The sequence below is a fragment of the Mytilus edulis genome, chromosome 8, assembly GCF_963676685.1.
Source record: "Mytilus edulis chromosome 8, xbMytEdul2.2, whole genome shotgun sequence".
NCBI classification, from domain to species: Eukaryota; Metazoa; Mollusca; class Bivalvia; order Mytilida; family Mytilidae; genus Mytilus; species Mytilus edulis.
In genome coordinates this window covers 12834849-12850991 of record NC_092351.1, presented here as the reverse complement: position 1 = coordinate 12850991, position 16143 = coordinate 12834849, and the positions used below count along the sequence as shown (strand labels likewise).

The following is a 16143-nucleotide window of genomic DNA, read 5'->3' as shown; positions in this document are numbered from 1 at the left end:
ATCAACGGACTTCTAACGGACGTCTAACGGATAAAACGGATGTTGAACGAATGTGAAACGGACTTCTACCGGACCTTTAACGGATAAAACGGATGATAAACGGATCTGAGACGGATAAAAGAGGGACGAAAGATACCAAAGGGACAGTCAAACTCATAAATCTAAAACAAACTGACAACGCCATGGCTAAAAATGAAAAAGACAAACAGAAAAACAATAGTACACATGACACAACATAGAAAACTAAAGAATAAACAACACGAACCCCACCAAAAACTAGGGGTGATCTCAGGTGCTCCGGAAGGGTAAGCAGATCCTGCTCCACATGCGGCACCCGTCGTGTTGCTTATGTGATTACAAATCCGGTAAATAGTCTAATTCGGTAGGTCAAATTCATGAAAGGGAAGGGGATTGTAGTTACGACGTGAGGAACATATCCGATATCATTTGTGAAATGGTTATTCCATAACGGTCAACCAACTCGTGATGGCGTCCGTAAAATTTACGAAGGGATGATTTCAACTTCACCATTTGGAACTCTTGATTTAATAGCTTCCTTGTGAGCAGTAACCCTCTATCAAGAAAATCATGATAGGAAATGCAAGCACGGGAATATCGTATCAATTGAGAGATATATACCCCGTATGCAGGTGCTGCTGGAATGTTGCTACTTAGAAATGGAAAGTTCACAATTGGAAAGTTGAAATCATCTCTTTTGTCGTAAAGTTTTGTCTTCAACCGACCCTCATTGTCAATTTCTATTACGTCACATATGAAAAACTATATTTCAAAAGTAAGATAGAATTAGGATTGATTAAAGATTAAAATAGAACTAAATACTGATATTGCATTTTTAAAAACACAATGCATATTGCAATACTTATTAATAGCAATTAACTATAATATATAACACCTCTATATTTACATTAAATGACCAACAACACTATATGGTTTTCATTTTTGTTTGCTTTTGTTTTGTTGATTAATAATTTTCTTAAGGCTTGCAATTGATGTCTCCATACTGGACTTGTGTTGATACCGCATAGCGTTTTAGAAAAAAATAAACTGTATTTTATATGCATGTGATGATCATGAAGAAAAGGTGAACAAATTAACAACTTTTTGATTAAAAATATGGCCTAAATTAAAAGGCCATCCTCAACATTGCTGTTAGATCATTGCTGGATATCAATGTGGATAAATGTTAAAATTGTCGCTAAAATGTAATGAATTAAAAATAACAGATGGAGCCCAATACCAAACATTGATCCAAACCCTTATACATGTAAATGTGGACCAAAATTTCAAATCCCTGTAGCAACATAAATTTTTAGATCCTTTACAATTTGGGGTCAAAATTAAAACGCCACCATCCAACATTAATTTACAGTAGTTCCCTGTAACAAGAAACCTCAATGTAGACTGATTGGAAAATGAGTCAAAAAAAAAAGAAAAAAAACCCATTGATAATGTGGATACATTGAATTTATAAATTAGGGCATCAATGTTTACAAATTTGAAAACAGAGCCCAAAAATGGCCGTCATCCATAGTGTTTTTGGAATGTACTTATGATTATTTATCAGAAAGGTCATTATAATTACTTAAGTTTGAACACATTTGTTTATAGTGGATTTTGAAAAAAGTCATTGCAACTTAAATTAATCCGTTTCCACTTTTGCGGGTACATGTAACATGTACTGCATTGTAGCGGCATTAGCCTGCTTTATTTTTTTTAATCTACAAGGCTGTATTTTACATGCAGGAGATATGGGTCTCTATTAACACATGTCAGCCAATTATCGTTCTCTACGGTACCGAAGGACTATCATGGTTTCTCAAGACCATACTGGTAATTGGGTTAAAGAGAGCGCCGAAAGTTTAGTCTGTAAAATTTCTACCCAGTGGGTGGATTGAAACAGAAACCTTTCAGTTAGCAGTATAACAATCATGACAATAGATCTTGGCTGTAAAGTTGAATTCCCCCACACATGCAAGATTCAGCTCACATGGGAAATTTTTACTGACATTGATACTTCACCACCCTGGCCCCTTGTTCAACATGTTCAAAGCTTGGGGCCGTTTTGACATTGTAGGGTCTGAATGATTCCTTCATTGTTGAATTGTCTACAGCGAGTGTCATGATGAAGAACAGGATTAAGAGGCCTGTTGGTTGATTATTTGTAATTTTCCATCTTTAATGTGAGATTATGTCGTCTGTATTTTCAATTATGTTAAGAAATGGTAAATAAATCTTTTTATTTATGACTTTAGTTTTTTTTACCTGCGACATAGTAGGTGAATCCATAGACGCTAACTTTTCATTGAGGTGGGCAAGACCATTTCCACTAACAATGGAACCCCAAACAGCTCGCACATTTATATCATAATGTCTACTCCCATCTGTTTTCAGTTTTTAACTTGTCACCATGTGAACTTTCAGTTTACATCCTTGACATCTAGCTAATAATATCACCGCTAAACCATAATGAGCAACTTGGGATTCAAGTACAATAGGCTCTCTTCCAGCCGCTACCAATTGTCTTGCTTCCTCACATGAAACGGCATGCATTGTCGGGTCTGTTATATGTTTTTGAAGACAGTTCAAATTTATTATTCTGTAACCATTTGCAGCAACATTTTGTACCTCAAAAGTTTTCAATTCTCCATTAGTTGTTCTAAACACTTGATACTGCTTCTTGGCGCTTCTCCTTAGTAAGTTTATTCTTACCCTGTGATATGCACTTCATTTAGGTTGTTTACGTATACAAAGTTTTGTCATATTACTCCCTCCTTTCAAATTACATTGGTATAAAGTCTTAACTTTGCCTGAATTTACCCTTATACATCTACGTCCTAATCTGTACCTTCCTGATGGTAATCCAAACCGTCGCGAATCTTTAATTTTTCTAGCCATTGGAAATTATTCTTTGTTATTGTGTATCTGTTGTCTAACCTTGGTTTTTGACATTCAACTGCTTTCCATAATATTTCTTACTAACTAAACTTACTTTACAACAGTATTTTTATATATAAATACACAATATATTCTTATAATAGTATTTAGGTACGATACACACAAAATTAAAAAAAAAAATGCAATTTTATCAAAAAAATTGTTGTTGATGTTAATATACTTGATCGTAAAGATCAAACCAATTTTAGGACTTTTACATGAAAACAGAACATGTCTCAAGTAATCGGGAGTGGGCCTGTATGGGTGGGGACACATCTTAACACTATTCATTATAAGTGTGATGATTATTTTCTGTTATTTGTTGTTAATAACTTGCTTTCTGTTTGCGTAGACTAAAAGATCAGCCAAACAACGTTTCCGGTTTAAACCGGATATGGCTACATAAAAAATAGTTCAATGAAAAAATGATCAAAATTAGTTTATTTTCGATCAGACTGGTATAAAACGATAACATTAAACTTAAAATTTTGTGTACAACTCTTATAAACGTTTCGATATTGAAGCATTGTCAGTTAAAAATCTGCAGATAAATATGGAGAACGAAAGCGAAAGAAGACATGGACAGGAACGTAAACAAACATGTAACATGTGAAACTAAAAAGATGGTAAATGTTAAATAACGGCTTTTATTACAAACTTGATAAGACATAATCATTCCCAATGTCATTTATTTTAAGATGATATAATTTATGATTGGTAATATCGCATAGAAAATAAATTTTGATCAATCCAGCACAAGAAACTCGTTGAAAAAAATGGCTGCAACACGTTTTCACTCATATTTCAATTTCTTCGGGCAAGCTATGAATATTTCGAAGTGAAATCCTATTTTAATTTCTAGCATCCACTAGATATGATCACAACATATCGACTTAACATAGATATTACTAGAAATAGTGTTCCAATCTCTTTATTCATTTTTTCCCCTGAGACGTGTTGGCAGAAAAAACAAAGGTATTTGAACTTATGCAGATATTTAATCAAAACAAGTTATTCTGTATTCTTCATATAATTTGTATTATTCTTATTCTCAATTTAACTGTTTTATACCAGTTTTTGACAATAAGTTACATATATTAGTTTATTTAAGGTTCAATCAATCCTCAATTTGGACGCCATTAATAATTTTCAGTTTGTTATGATGAACCTTAATAGACTATTTAATCTGAATCTGTGTTTACAAATTAATCATTGACATGCATTTGTAAATGTTTACCTTTATTGATTTTGAAGGTTGTATCTTTTGATCTGCGACAATGAAGAAAGGTTATCATGATTTGTTCTGCGTCAAATGTTTCTTATTGGTATTTGTAAGTATATTATATTTAAATAGTTTGGTGTGTCCTAAGCTATCAGACATGACAGAAGACCAAAAAGTCGTAGAAATACCCTATTTGCAGCAAGCATCAATTGATATGTAGAAAATTATAATCTTTCTTGCAGTATCAGTATGGGTTTTTGCATTTTCTGGATTAACTTATTTAGTTGAAATGGAGAATGTATCATTTTTTTGCCCCTTGATCTCTAAAATTAAAAAGTATTGTTAATTTTCCAAAAACGATTTCATCCTTGAGAATAATGTTATTATAACAAGGCGTTTTTTTTTATTATAGTCATTTGGATATACATAATATTATCTTTTAAATATTTTCTGATATATTGGCATATGGACATTACACTTTTTACATTGAAACGACCAATTCTGCAAAAGAGTGATTTTGAAAACAAAACGTTAGTGATGTTCAGACATGATCAACAGTTTTATATGGAACGCCACAGCTGTCTTATGTGAAACTCTGATTTTTCGTTATGTTGTTCTATTATTACTTGATGATGGTTTGTCTTTACATAATATGGTTTTGACATTACGTAATGATGTTTTGATATAACTCAATATGGAATAGTCATTTATTTTACTTAATAATATTCCGATATTACATGATATGGTTTCTTTTTGACTTGATATAGTTTTGTCATTACTTAATCCCTTCCCTTTCATGAATGTGACCTACCAAATTAGACTATTTACCGGATTTGTTATCACATAAGCAACACGACGGATGTCACATGTAGAGCAGGATCTGCTTACCCTTCCGGAGCACCTGAGATCACCCCTAGTTTTTGGTGGGGTTCGTGTTGTTTATTCTTTAGTTTTCTATGTTGTGTCATGTGTACTATTGTTTGTCACTTTGTCTTTTTCATTTTTGGCCATGACGTTGTCAGTTTTTTTTAGATTCATGAGTTTGACTGTCCCTTTGGTATCTTTCGTCCCTCTTTAATATGGTTTTGTCATTACTCGATTTGGTTTCACCATTATTTAATGTGGTTGTGTCATTAGGCAATGTGGTTTTAACATTACTTGATGTGTATGTGACATAACGTAATGTAGTTGTTTCATTACATGATGTGGTTTTGTTATTTTGTAATGCTAATTTTATGTCAATAAATACGTTACCATCATAACTTCTGAGTAAATCTATCTGCGCAAGTCTGACAGGCGGAAAACCCCAAGTAAAAATATCATCCAATGAGAAGAGGAATGACCAAGCAGTGCCCGTATAACCATGCCTTTATATCATCCATTTAATTTCCGCCTGCGCATCGAGACACACGTGTTACAACTTACAGAGAAGACTTTAAGTTTTTTTTTTTTTTAATAGTGAATATTGTAGGTATCCCCATACCATTTTTTATTTTTACATTTTTTTGTTATAATATTGCAATTGTCGTTTATAAATGCTTAACTTCATACTTCTTTAATAATGGAGTTTAATGGTCCCAGTCCTTACGAGGCCATTACAGGTAGGGATATTTTTTAGACGGTTCGTTACCCTTTCCTGTTACCGCAACAACGGTAGGGTAGGGAACCCCTCCTAATAGTAGTCAACTAACCGAAGTTTTGACTTCGGTGACTTCTAAGACCGTCAACAGACCCTAAATGCAGGTTCTGTCGTTTATCATGGAGGTGTCCCTACCATTACCACTGTTACGAACACTTTTCTAGGCCAGTTGACACCACAGGGTCCATTTCATCTTACCCTGGTACCTCGATGGGTTTAAACTTACCTGGGTCCAGAGCACCAGCGTCATACTGTGGCTTCACTTTACCCGCTTCGGCTAGTAATTCCATGTCTTGGTCTAGACCTCCTTGGTCTCAGGGTTATCCTTATTCAGGCTTTCCTGGTCAGGGGTTTCATGGTCAAGGGTTTCCTGGTCAAGGTTTTCCTAATCAGGTTTTTCCTAGTCAGGTTTTTCCTAGTCAGGTTCCTGGTCAGCCCTTTGCAGGTTTCTGGCCTTATTGTGGACCAACACCAGTTATTGTTCCTCCGAGTACTACATCTAATCTGTTAGTTTCTGATCCTTCTTTATCAGTGTCTAGTAGTTGTAGTAGTGCATCTGTACCTGCTGCTCTGCCTACCTCTTTGGTTAGGCATCAGTTAAATCAAGTAGATGTCTCTTGTCCCTCCTTAGATGGGTTCAAGAGTATTCTGGACGATTTTCGTCAGTCTATTTCTTCGGAATTGTCGTTTTTCTCCAACCGCCTGTGTACGCTAGAGAATATTGTCAATTAGTCAAATTCTCCAGTGATTTCACTCCGTCCAGATCATGATATTGGAAGTGACCCGGAGGGCAGTGATGAGGAAGAACGCTTTTCAGTGGCCCCAGGCAGTCAAGAAGAAGGTTTTACTTCTGATGAAGAAGATGATAATTTAGTTCAGGTCTCTCAGAATGTTTCTCAACCTTCTGTTCCTGTGTCTATCTCTTCATCTGTAATTGGTAAGTCTTCTACCAATTCAAGTAAAGATCATGAGGCTGAAGATACTCCTTCCACTTTGAAAGATCTCAGAGATTCGGTTTATACAATAATGAGAGATATTAACAAGGTGCCATTTGAGTCTCCTCCCAGACCCAAGAAACTAACCTCTACTTTCGAGGCTTCATGTGGTCTGTCCGTAGACGATACTAAGTTGCATACTAGTTTCCCACAATCTAACCATATGTCTAACTCTCTGAAGATCATCAATGATGGGATTGTGGCTAATGAGTCCCAATTTTCCCAAGTTAGTGGTTTTGGGCTTGCCTCATTTACTGGCAATTCCGCTCTAAAGACTATGACATATCAATTACAAAGTTGAAGTGTTCATGTCTCTTGTGCCAGACCCGAAAGCTTACACAGTACACTGCATGCACAAGTTCTTCGGAAGATTTAAACAGAGCAAGGGTTGATCATTCTTATTGCTCAAGCTTGGCCCACACAATCTTGGGTTCCAGATCTTCTTCATCTGTCTTGTGCTCGTCCACTGGTTCTACCAGTACGACACAATCTTTTGTCCCAGTTCATGGCAAGATTCTTCATCTCAATCCAGAAAAGCTACATCTGTTCGCGTGGCTTCTCTCAGGGATAGCTTCAAGGAGAGAGGTTTTTCTGAATGCGCAGCCAGACATCTCTCCAGATTAAACTGTTTGGAGGTCCAGACTTTGGTAATAATGAATTCATTTCTCTTTTAGTTAAGAATTTCACTCTTGAACGCCCTAGACAGAGAGTTTTAATCCCGTCTTGGAATTTGAGTGTTGTTTTATAAGCTTTAAAAACCCATCGTTTTGAACCTGCTGAAAAGGTTGCAATCAATTTTGTATCGTATAAGTGTTGTTTTCGTCTTGCCTTTGCCTGTGGTAGAAGAAGCAGTGAAATTCATGCTTTTTCCACTGCTGATTACTGCCTTCGTTTTAATACGGATTAGTCATCTGTTACCCTATTAACGGATCCAGCTTTTTTAAGCCATAAATCAAATTCCGGGTAGAGGTTCAGAACCGATAGTGATTCTAGCCCTTCCTGATGATTCAAGTTCTAAAGTTCTCTGTCCTATCCGAGTCTTACTTTTATATCTTCAGAGAACTCGAAGTCTCTGCACCTCCTCAAATTCCAGGTTATTTTTTCCTATTAACAAAGGAAAACAAGATTTGTCTTCTAAAACCATTTCAATTTGGATCTGTAAAACTATTCAATTAGCTTACAGTTTTTCTAATGAAGAACTTCTGAATAGTATGCATGTTAAAGCCCATGATGTTAGAGCTATTTCTACCTCCTGGGTCCTTTTTAATAATGCTTCTTTAGAGGAAGTCTTATCTGCAGGTTTCTGGAGAACTGAAAATTCTTTCATTTCTCACTATCTGCAGTCTTTAGCTACTCAAGCTCAGAGTTTGTACACCTTAGGACCTTTAGTTTCCGCACAAATATTTGTTTTTCCTCCTGCATCTTCTGGTTCAGGGGATTCAGCTTTGTGTTAGAATCTATATTTCACTCAGAATTTATGATGGTAGCGTATTTATTGACATACAATTGTACATTTTTAAAGTAAAAAGAGATTTTACAAAATAAATAAATACCATCATAAATTGAAGGTCCCTCCCAACCTCCCCTTCATCCCCTGGTTTTTTCCTAGGGCTTCTTGCTTACTTTAGGAAATTAAATGAATGATATAAAGGCATGATTATACGGGCACTGCTTGGTCATCCCTCTTCTCATTGGATGATATTTTTATTTGGGGATTTCCGCCTGTCAGACTTCCGCAGATGGATGTACTCAAAATTTATGATAGTAGGTATTTATTTAATAAAATCTCATTTTATCTTAAAAATGTAGAATTTGCCAATTTTTTATATGGCTTTAACAATACGTAATGATGTTTCAAATTTTGACGATTTTACACTACATGATGTGTTTGTTTCAGTATTTGATGTGGTCATGTCATTCTTTGCGCAGGAACTCAGTTAGCAGGTTCAAATTTTGTTATTATCAATGCTATTTATTTTTTTTTGTATTTCCTGTCTATTTGTATAAATTACGTAATTTACGTATTTGACGTTAACAGCAGTATTTATTTGTTTTGTACGTAATGTCAAACCATATTATGGAAAGACAAACTATCATCAAGTAATAATAGAACATCATAACATAATATCAGAGTTCCACATAAGACAGCTGTGGCGTTCCATAGCTTTACCCCAAAATATATACTGCTACCTGTTGTATTTTACAAAAATGTCGATACGTGTAAATATCAATTTTGCTGCAGCTGTTGCTTATAACTAATTTGATTAAAAAACATTATGCCCAAAACGGAGTGTCATGTTAGATCAAATGTATACGTAAATTTCGACAATTTGTTTTATGTCAAAGTGACATCACAAGTGACCTTTCTGTGCTTTTTTATCAAGATTACATTAACCTGTGCTTTTGTGAATAAAAAGCACATAACATTTCGAAGGCTAGAAAAAGTTTATGTTTTTGTTTCTCATGGGCCAAACAATCATACCTCCTCCTTTAATATCAAAAGCCATTAGCTGTCAACTTTATGACCGCCGAATCGACTTGAACTCTCAATTGAAATTTGTTTTTTCTTCCTGCCTTCTTTGAGTTTCTTAGTGTTTTCATTCATCTGTGACATTATTATCTTTTCCCCAACTGCCATACAGAGCAATCCATCTCATGCACACGCAGTACACATGTTGAGTTAAAGCAAAATGAACAAAAATGTCAAATCATTGTCTTTAAAAATAATGCATCTGTGATATTTGTGAGTTATTTTTTGACAAAACAGAACAAAATACACTGCTACGTGTTAAAGCGATCTATAATTATTCAATATGTCCTCAAAAATGTTTGAAATAAAGAAAAACATACCATGTTTCGTGTTTATATTTTTAACTGTCAAAACAGTAACTGCTTACAAATTAAGACATAGGGTCAATTGAGCGCCGACATCATAGAACATTTTCGCTCTGGAACATCATTGTTATGGTTAAACAAAATAGTCACAGTCACAGATAACATGTTTATAATTCTAGACTCTACTTGACACTCATTAGTTGCGAGGAATTCATACATAAACAATATAAAAATACAAGGATGCTGCACTTCGGACACAATAACACTAAAGTGCAGTTTGCATTTCGGAATATGTTAACAATTTCATGCATAATGTACTCACTGTAGTATTTCCTTTTATTCTTAGATGGCTCTGAACATTTTGAATGCGTTTGAATTGCAATGTCCAAGTTCAAAGCAATGGATCATACGATCGAGCAGTAAATGTTTAATTGCTGAGGGTTACGTCTGTCTCTATGATGAAAACATGAATACATTTGCAGAAATTTGCAGAAACAGGTCATCTATTATTCAGGCAGGTATGAGAAAATAAATGAAGTTTTGCCTCAAAAATGAAAATGGTATTTGTTACAACTTGCTGCATTTTTCAAAACTTATAAAAGTGTCTTATCAATTTGAACACACTTCATATTATTATTTTTGTTTTTCATATATACAATACTGTCTTTAGTAATTAGGAACGTGGTGTCAAAACAAACGTTTTGAAGTTAAATCTCTGTTAGATATATTTTTGAACTATATAAACTTATCTTGCCTATAATCGTTTTATTGTTTTACACATTATATCTATACTTCTGATGTCTTTAATGTTAATTTAATCGTCATTAGATTTACAAAAATGTATTTTTTTTTAGTTAAAGAAGCAAACTATCTCGACAAATTGTTGTCCTTTATAAATAATTATGATCTATGGTCAGATAAAGAATATTGTGTCAAATTATGTTGTTGTAGAAATGTTCATTGTTTTTTTTTATTAAAATACATATTTGTATGTCTGTTTAAAATCTTTTGTAGGGAACAAATTTGTTATTGTGGGAGATCTTAATCGACAAAAATGCGAAAGTTCCAGATACCAACCATTGACATTCTCAACATATGGTGGGTCAACTTGTATTTTTGAAAAGACATATTGCAGTGAGGAAGGACAGATTATTGTCAATAATGGTTCTACAAATTCTGACAGAAAATGTCGGTGTGATTATACCAGAGGTTATGCCTTCACTTCTAAGCCAGACCATGGTTGTTTTTGTGTTCCGTCAACGGAGGATTGTTCATGCTTCCAGAAACCTTGTTCATCAGGATTCATTCTAGGTCCTGGTAAGCCATTATATCATAGTTTTCTTTACTGTTTAATGTGAAAAAGCATTAAACATATTCGAAGTTAAATTTAAATAGAGGGAGGTTAATACAACCTGACAAAATAAAACGTTTCACAAGACAAATGTTCAAGACAAGGTTAGGACAATTTCCAAATAAAAAGAGAAAAAAAATCAAAGTATCAAGTGAGTTTTATATTATAACGAGACAATTGCCAAATTTGGGATTGAATAATCGTCTTTATCTAAATATTAAAGAGCTAGATTCGCTTCAGTTCATTTTTGTTAAGTTTACTCTTTTAAGTTATTATCTTATAGTGTTGTTACATGTGTAACATGCAAAATACTGGTATGGAGATTTTATAGTAACAGGTTCTCATTTACATTTTGACATTTCTTTCTCAATTTCTTGGTTCCAATTTTACATTTCTCACTACAAAAGTGTAAATGAGCAAATGTAAACTTGGAACTAAAAAAGTACAAGTTTGAAATAATAATACTTAATTAAACAATCAATTTTGAAATTAGAATAAAACAATTCACGTGAATATGTATATGTTGTGTACAAGTTGTAATGTTGTACAAATTATAATTTATACAGATTTTTGAACAATGTTTTATGAACAGCTTAACACAAATGGATGATTCAAGCACACAGCCTTTTGTTTCGCATATGTCTGTCAAATTTACACAACTACATGATACAGTCTAAAACTGAGCATTGATGCACACTCATTACAAGAACACAAAAAGATATGATTTTGGTATACGGTGAAAAATAAACTTTAAATTGAAACCATTCAGGTATCCTCATTTCCAGCGTCAGGACAAGGAGTCTAGCAGTAAATGTAAGGTTGAATGTGTGTATATGTTTTTTAAAGACATTTAATAGGTACATTTTTGAAGATAAAGTTATATCCCCTGGTGCAGGAAGGTATGTGTCCAAAACTTATACTTTGTACAAAAACCCTGTACAAATTATAATTTGTACAACCCTGTACAAATTATAATTTGTACAAACTTCCATCTTGTGCACAACATATATATGTTGATTAGTGGGGCAGTTTTTCTCCCCACCTTCGCTATTAGTTGTCATTTATCAAATTGATATGATTTTAATAGATATAATTTTGTATTAAGTATGCATTATAATTGCATATCAATTATGAACTGTTATGTCAAATGCTTTATTTGCCAAATGTTTGATTTTTTTTTACAGTTTATGATTTAGAATTTTTCGTAAATTTAGTTTTTATATATCATATAGCTAAATAAGCTAAGACTCTGGACAATGCAAACATTAATTAGTTTCTTGTATCTGAATGGCTGTCTTAAATAATGGCTCTATTAAAGTGCGACGCAAAATTACAAGGATTTCAAGATCAGGACTAAAAGTATTCATAAAATATATACATGAAAATATAAGTTTAATGTTTTTGGTGGTATAAGTTCATTGATTGTTTTTGAAATATCATAAGAAATGTTGCATTATATTTACAGTGCTGTCTTGAAATAGGATATCATTCAGGAATTGAAAAAGAAAATGCAGGAAATAATCACTTGTTTCCAATGATTTTATAGCTCAAATCATCCACATGAACTTCAGTTTTTTTTTATCCTGATTTCTATGAAAATTGCATACCGACGGATGAAAATATCATGTATTAGTCGCATACATACATAAATGCATATGCATTTGTACGGGATGCATTCTTCTCAATAGACTGTTAGAGAACGACCATATAATATTATGAGGAAGGATGGGAAGGGGATGGAAAATGAATATTCTGGCCTTACCATAACTTTATAATATAAAGAGTTATCTTGCCCAAAACGGGATTAAAATAAAATGTCTGCTAACCTTAATTGTATCTGTAGAGACGGTTCCAAGTAGTCTAAGTCGATCGTCTTGACTGCTGATTCCAACGTGCTTATTTCTCATTCAAACATGCATGTTGATAAAATCTCCTTTTCATCATAGTTACCAAACTATTCAATCCATGATCACTTTTTGATTGCTTTTGTCTCTAGTACTATCCATTTGTCGTATACATTGTAGCATGTATACCTTTGAGATCGTAATTTAGATAAACCAGTAAAAGTCAGAAATGGCCTATAACTGTACTGGAATGTTCTGATTTTTACTCAATCAGTATGTACTGGTCTGATGTTTACTCGATATTAATCAACCCCAGTGTTAACAATACTCGACTGTATTGATTTGTACCCTTAACTTTGCCATTTGAAATAGTTACTATTACTCGACCAGTCTGAAACAGTCTAACGGCGTTGAGGCGGGTGTGTCTATTCTGTGTTGGTCATTCATTATGTATTCGTGTTTGTTTTATGTAATGAGTTAATACTTCAGTTTCATTATATATATCTGTTATATTCATTTGATAAAATTTACTGTTTGCAATAGCATTAATTGTTCTAAATAATAAGGATGTTCTTATCCCAAGCATAAAAACTTGACACAACCTTTTTCAACTTTTGATCTTTAGTGCTGTACAACTTTGTACTTTTTTTCGCTTTCGATCTTTTATATCTGGGCGTCACTGGTGAGTCTTGTATGGACGAGGCGCGTTTTTGGCGTATTAAATTTTAAACCTGATGCTTTTTGTTATTCATTAATCATGTGTTTCTTTGTCTAATACGTTTTCCTATTTATTTGTATTGTAGTCCTGTAATATTATGTTGTCATTTCTATGTTATATTTAACATTTCCATTAAATGTCAGGTTTGGCATGCCACAAAACCAGGTTCAACCCACCATTTTTTCCTTTAAAAATGTCCTGTACCAAGTCAGGAATATGGCCATTGTTATATTATAGTTAATTTCTGTGTGTGTTACAATTTAACGTTGCGTCGTTTGTTTTCTGTTATTTTTGAGTGTAAATTGACATTGCGATAAGACGAGTCACGGTACTTGTCTATCCCAAATTCATGTATTTGGTTTTGATGTTATATTTGTTATTCTCGTGGGATTTTGTCTGATGCTTGGTCCGTTTATGTGTGTGTTAGTTACATTGTAGTGTTGTGTCGTTGTTCTCCTCTTATATTTATGCGTTTCCCTCAGTTTTAGTTTGTTACCCCGATTTTGTTTTTTGTCCATGGATTTATGAGTTTGAACAGCGGTATACTACTGTTGCCTTTATTTAACCTATTCTCAACCTGTACTCGACCTTTTCTGAGTCTAAATAATACTCGACCAAAGATCTGAACAATACTCGACAAGTCTGAACCATACTTGACGAAAGAACTACTACTTTCTTTAAATATTTACTGTTAAAATTAATTTCTTTATAACTGACTTAACTACAGCCACAGTAAAATAAAATATAAGTTTTTTTACGTCCTTACAAAGTCATGATTCTAAGATTTATCAAATAGAGATACGTATATCAAATTATTTGATATAATAGATTGATTATATTAATTTTAAAGTTTTACAGTTTTGTTAAATAAATATTTTCTTTTATCATAAACACCACACCTATTCTGAGGGTAATAAAACGTTATTAAGGTGTTCCTTGTTTGTCATGTGTTTGTTTGAAACTTAAATTGATTAAATTCCTAAATAATAACTACATTTGTAATTATGGTTACAAAAAATAGTTATATAATAATATATTAAACAAGATAACAACAGCCAACAAAATCACTAAAATTGTTTAACCTTATCATAGAAATATATATATCATTATAATTTGGGATATATTATATATAATGTATTTAAAATGCCTTCTTGGGGCAAAATAAACTTATTAAAAAGATAACAATTTATTAAATTCCAAATAACATTCATTCAAAATTGCAAAATACAGTTTAACTTAAATCGCAAGGCCTTTTGAATTTACTGGATTTGACGAGTTTAAGAAAAATATGACATTCTTTTTACCTGTAAAACACACATGTACTGAGGTAGTTAAACCATATTACTTGCATTGTATGCCATGTTTTTCACATTGACAAAATTTTTTCACTGAAACCTTGGAAAAAATAATCACAAAAATTCTTAACCTAATTCAAAACGAAAAGTCCCTAATCAAATGGCAATATCAAAGCTTAATCACATCAAACGAATGGATAACACATTTCCTTTTTTAAAAGGTTATCAAGGATTACTATGGGAATTCTATTATCATAATTACTAGAACACACCCGCGAAATCGCGGGCATATACAGCTTGTGAACTGTTGTAGGATGATTTTTTGTAAAATATATTATGTATGGAGAATTTCATAAAAGATATCAAAAGCCCTCTCCCTTTTTCCAAAGTCCGATATTTGTTTCCTTTCTGTTAAATTCAATTATCTTCGTGTTTCTGGCCTCCGACAACAATTATTCTTCTCCTTTGCAGTACAATGCATCTTTGGGTAAAAATATGCTTCTAGGACAATCAATCAGCGCTTTTTCTTTTGAGAACCTTATTAACATGCCAATGGTAGGATATGAATCTTGTACAAATGATTAAGACCGACTTAGGCTAAGGTGAGGGGTGGTCGGAGGGATCCTGATCCCGAAATCCCGGGCTTAAAAACACGAAATCCCGAGATGCAAAATTTAAAGAAATTCATATCCCGAAATCCTGAAAATTGAAAAATATATTCCCGGATCCCGTAAGGATCAATTGCAATCTCCAAATCCCGAACTTAAAACACCCGATCCCGACGTCCCGAAAAGGGTCCTGCCTCCCTCTAATCTGTACCCTACATTCATTTTTGCCAAATCACTACTTTCACTTTCAACAATAAGTTTTTATGCACCATTTATGGGCATTATGCTTTCTAGTCTGTGCATCTGTGCGTTCGTTCGTTCGTTTGTCCGTCCGTCTGTCCCGCTTCAGGTTAAAGTTTTTGGTCGAGGTAGTTTTTGATGAAGTTGACTTCCAATCAACTCGAAACTTAGTAAATATAGTGCCGATGTGGCATCCGTGTACTATGGACACATTCTTGTTTCAACATGTTTTACTTATTTTAATATATATGCAACTGATATGACCCCTTAGATAGTAAACATTTCAAAGAAAACAGTAGACAGAATCAAGGACGTATATTAGTTATACGTCCTTGACAGAATACAGATAGTCTTTATATATAAAAGTAGTATAATCGTAGTTTACATGTAGATAAATGCGAAAAATAATTGTCATCTCTAAGGAGGTATAATAGTTGTAGT

At 33.4% G+C, this 16143-nt stretch overlaps 2 protein-coding genes across 2 annotated transcripts in view; one reads left to right on the top strand and one right to left on the bottom strand.

The window, feature by feature from the left end:
- LOC139483951 (uncharacterized) overlaps nt 1-16143 on the bottom strand; it is a 201899-nt gene that overhangs the window by 117546 nt on the left and 68210 nt on the right. The gene's annotated exons all lie outside the window — the stretch shown is intronic.
- Nucleotides 4193-16143, top strand: part of LOC139484850 (ankyrin-3-like) — a 36327-nt gene continuing 24376 nt past the window's right edge. The window contains exons 1-3 of the mRNA XM_071268847.1: nt 4193-4286; nt 9993-10164; nt 10661-10963. Of these exons, the coding sequence (XP_071124948.1) occupies nt 4233-4286; nt 9993-10164; nt 10661-10963 (529 nt within the window). The 5' untranslated portion in view covers nt 4193-4232. The remainder of the gene's footprint in view (nt 4287-9992; nt 10165-10660; nt 10964-16143) is intronic.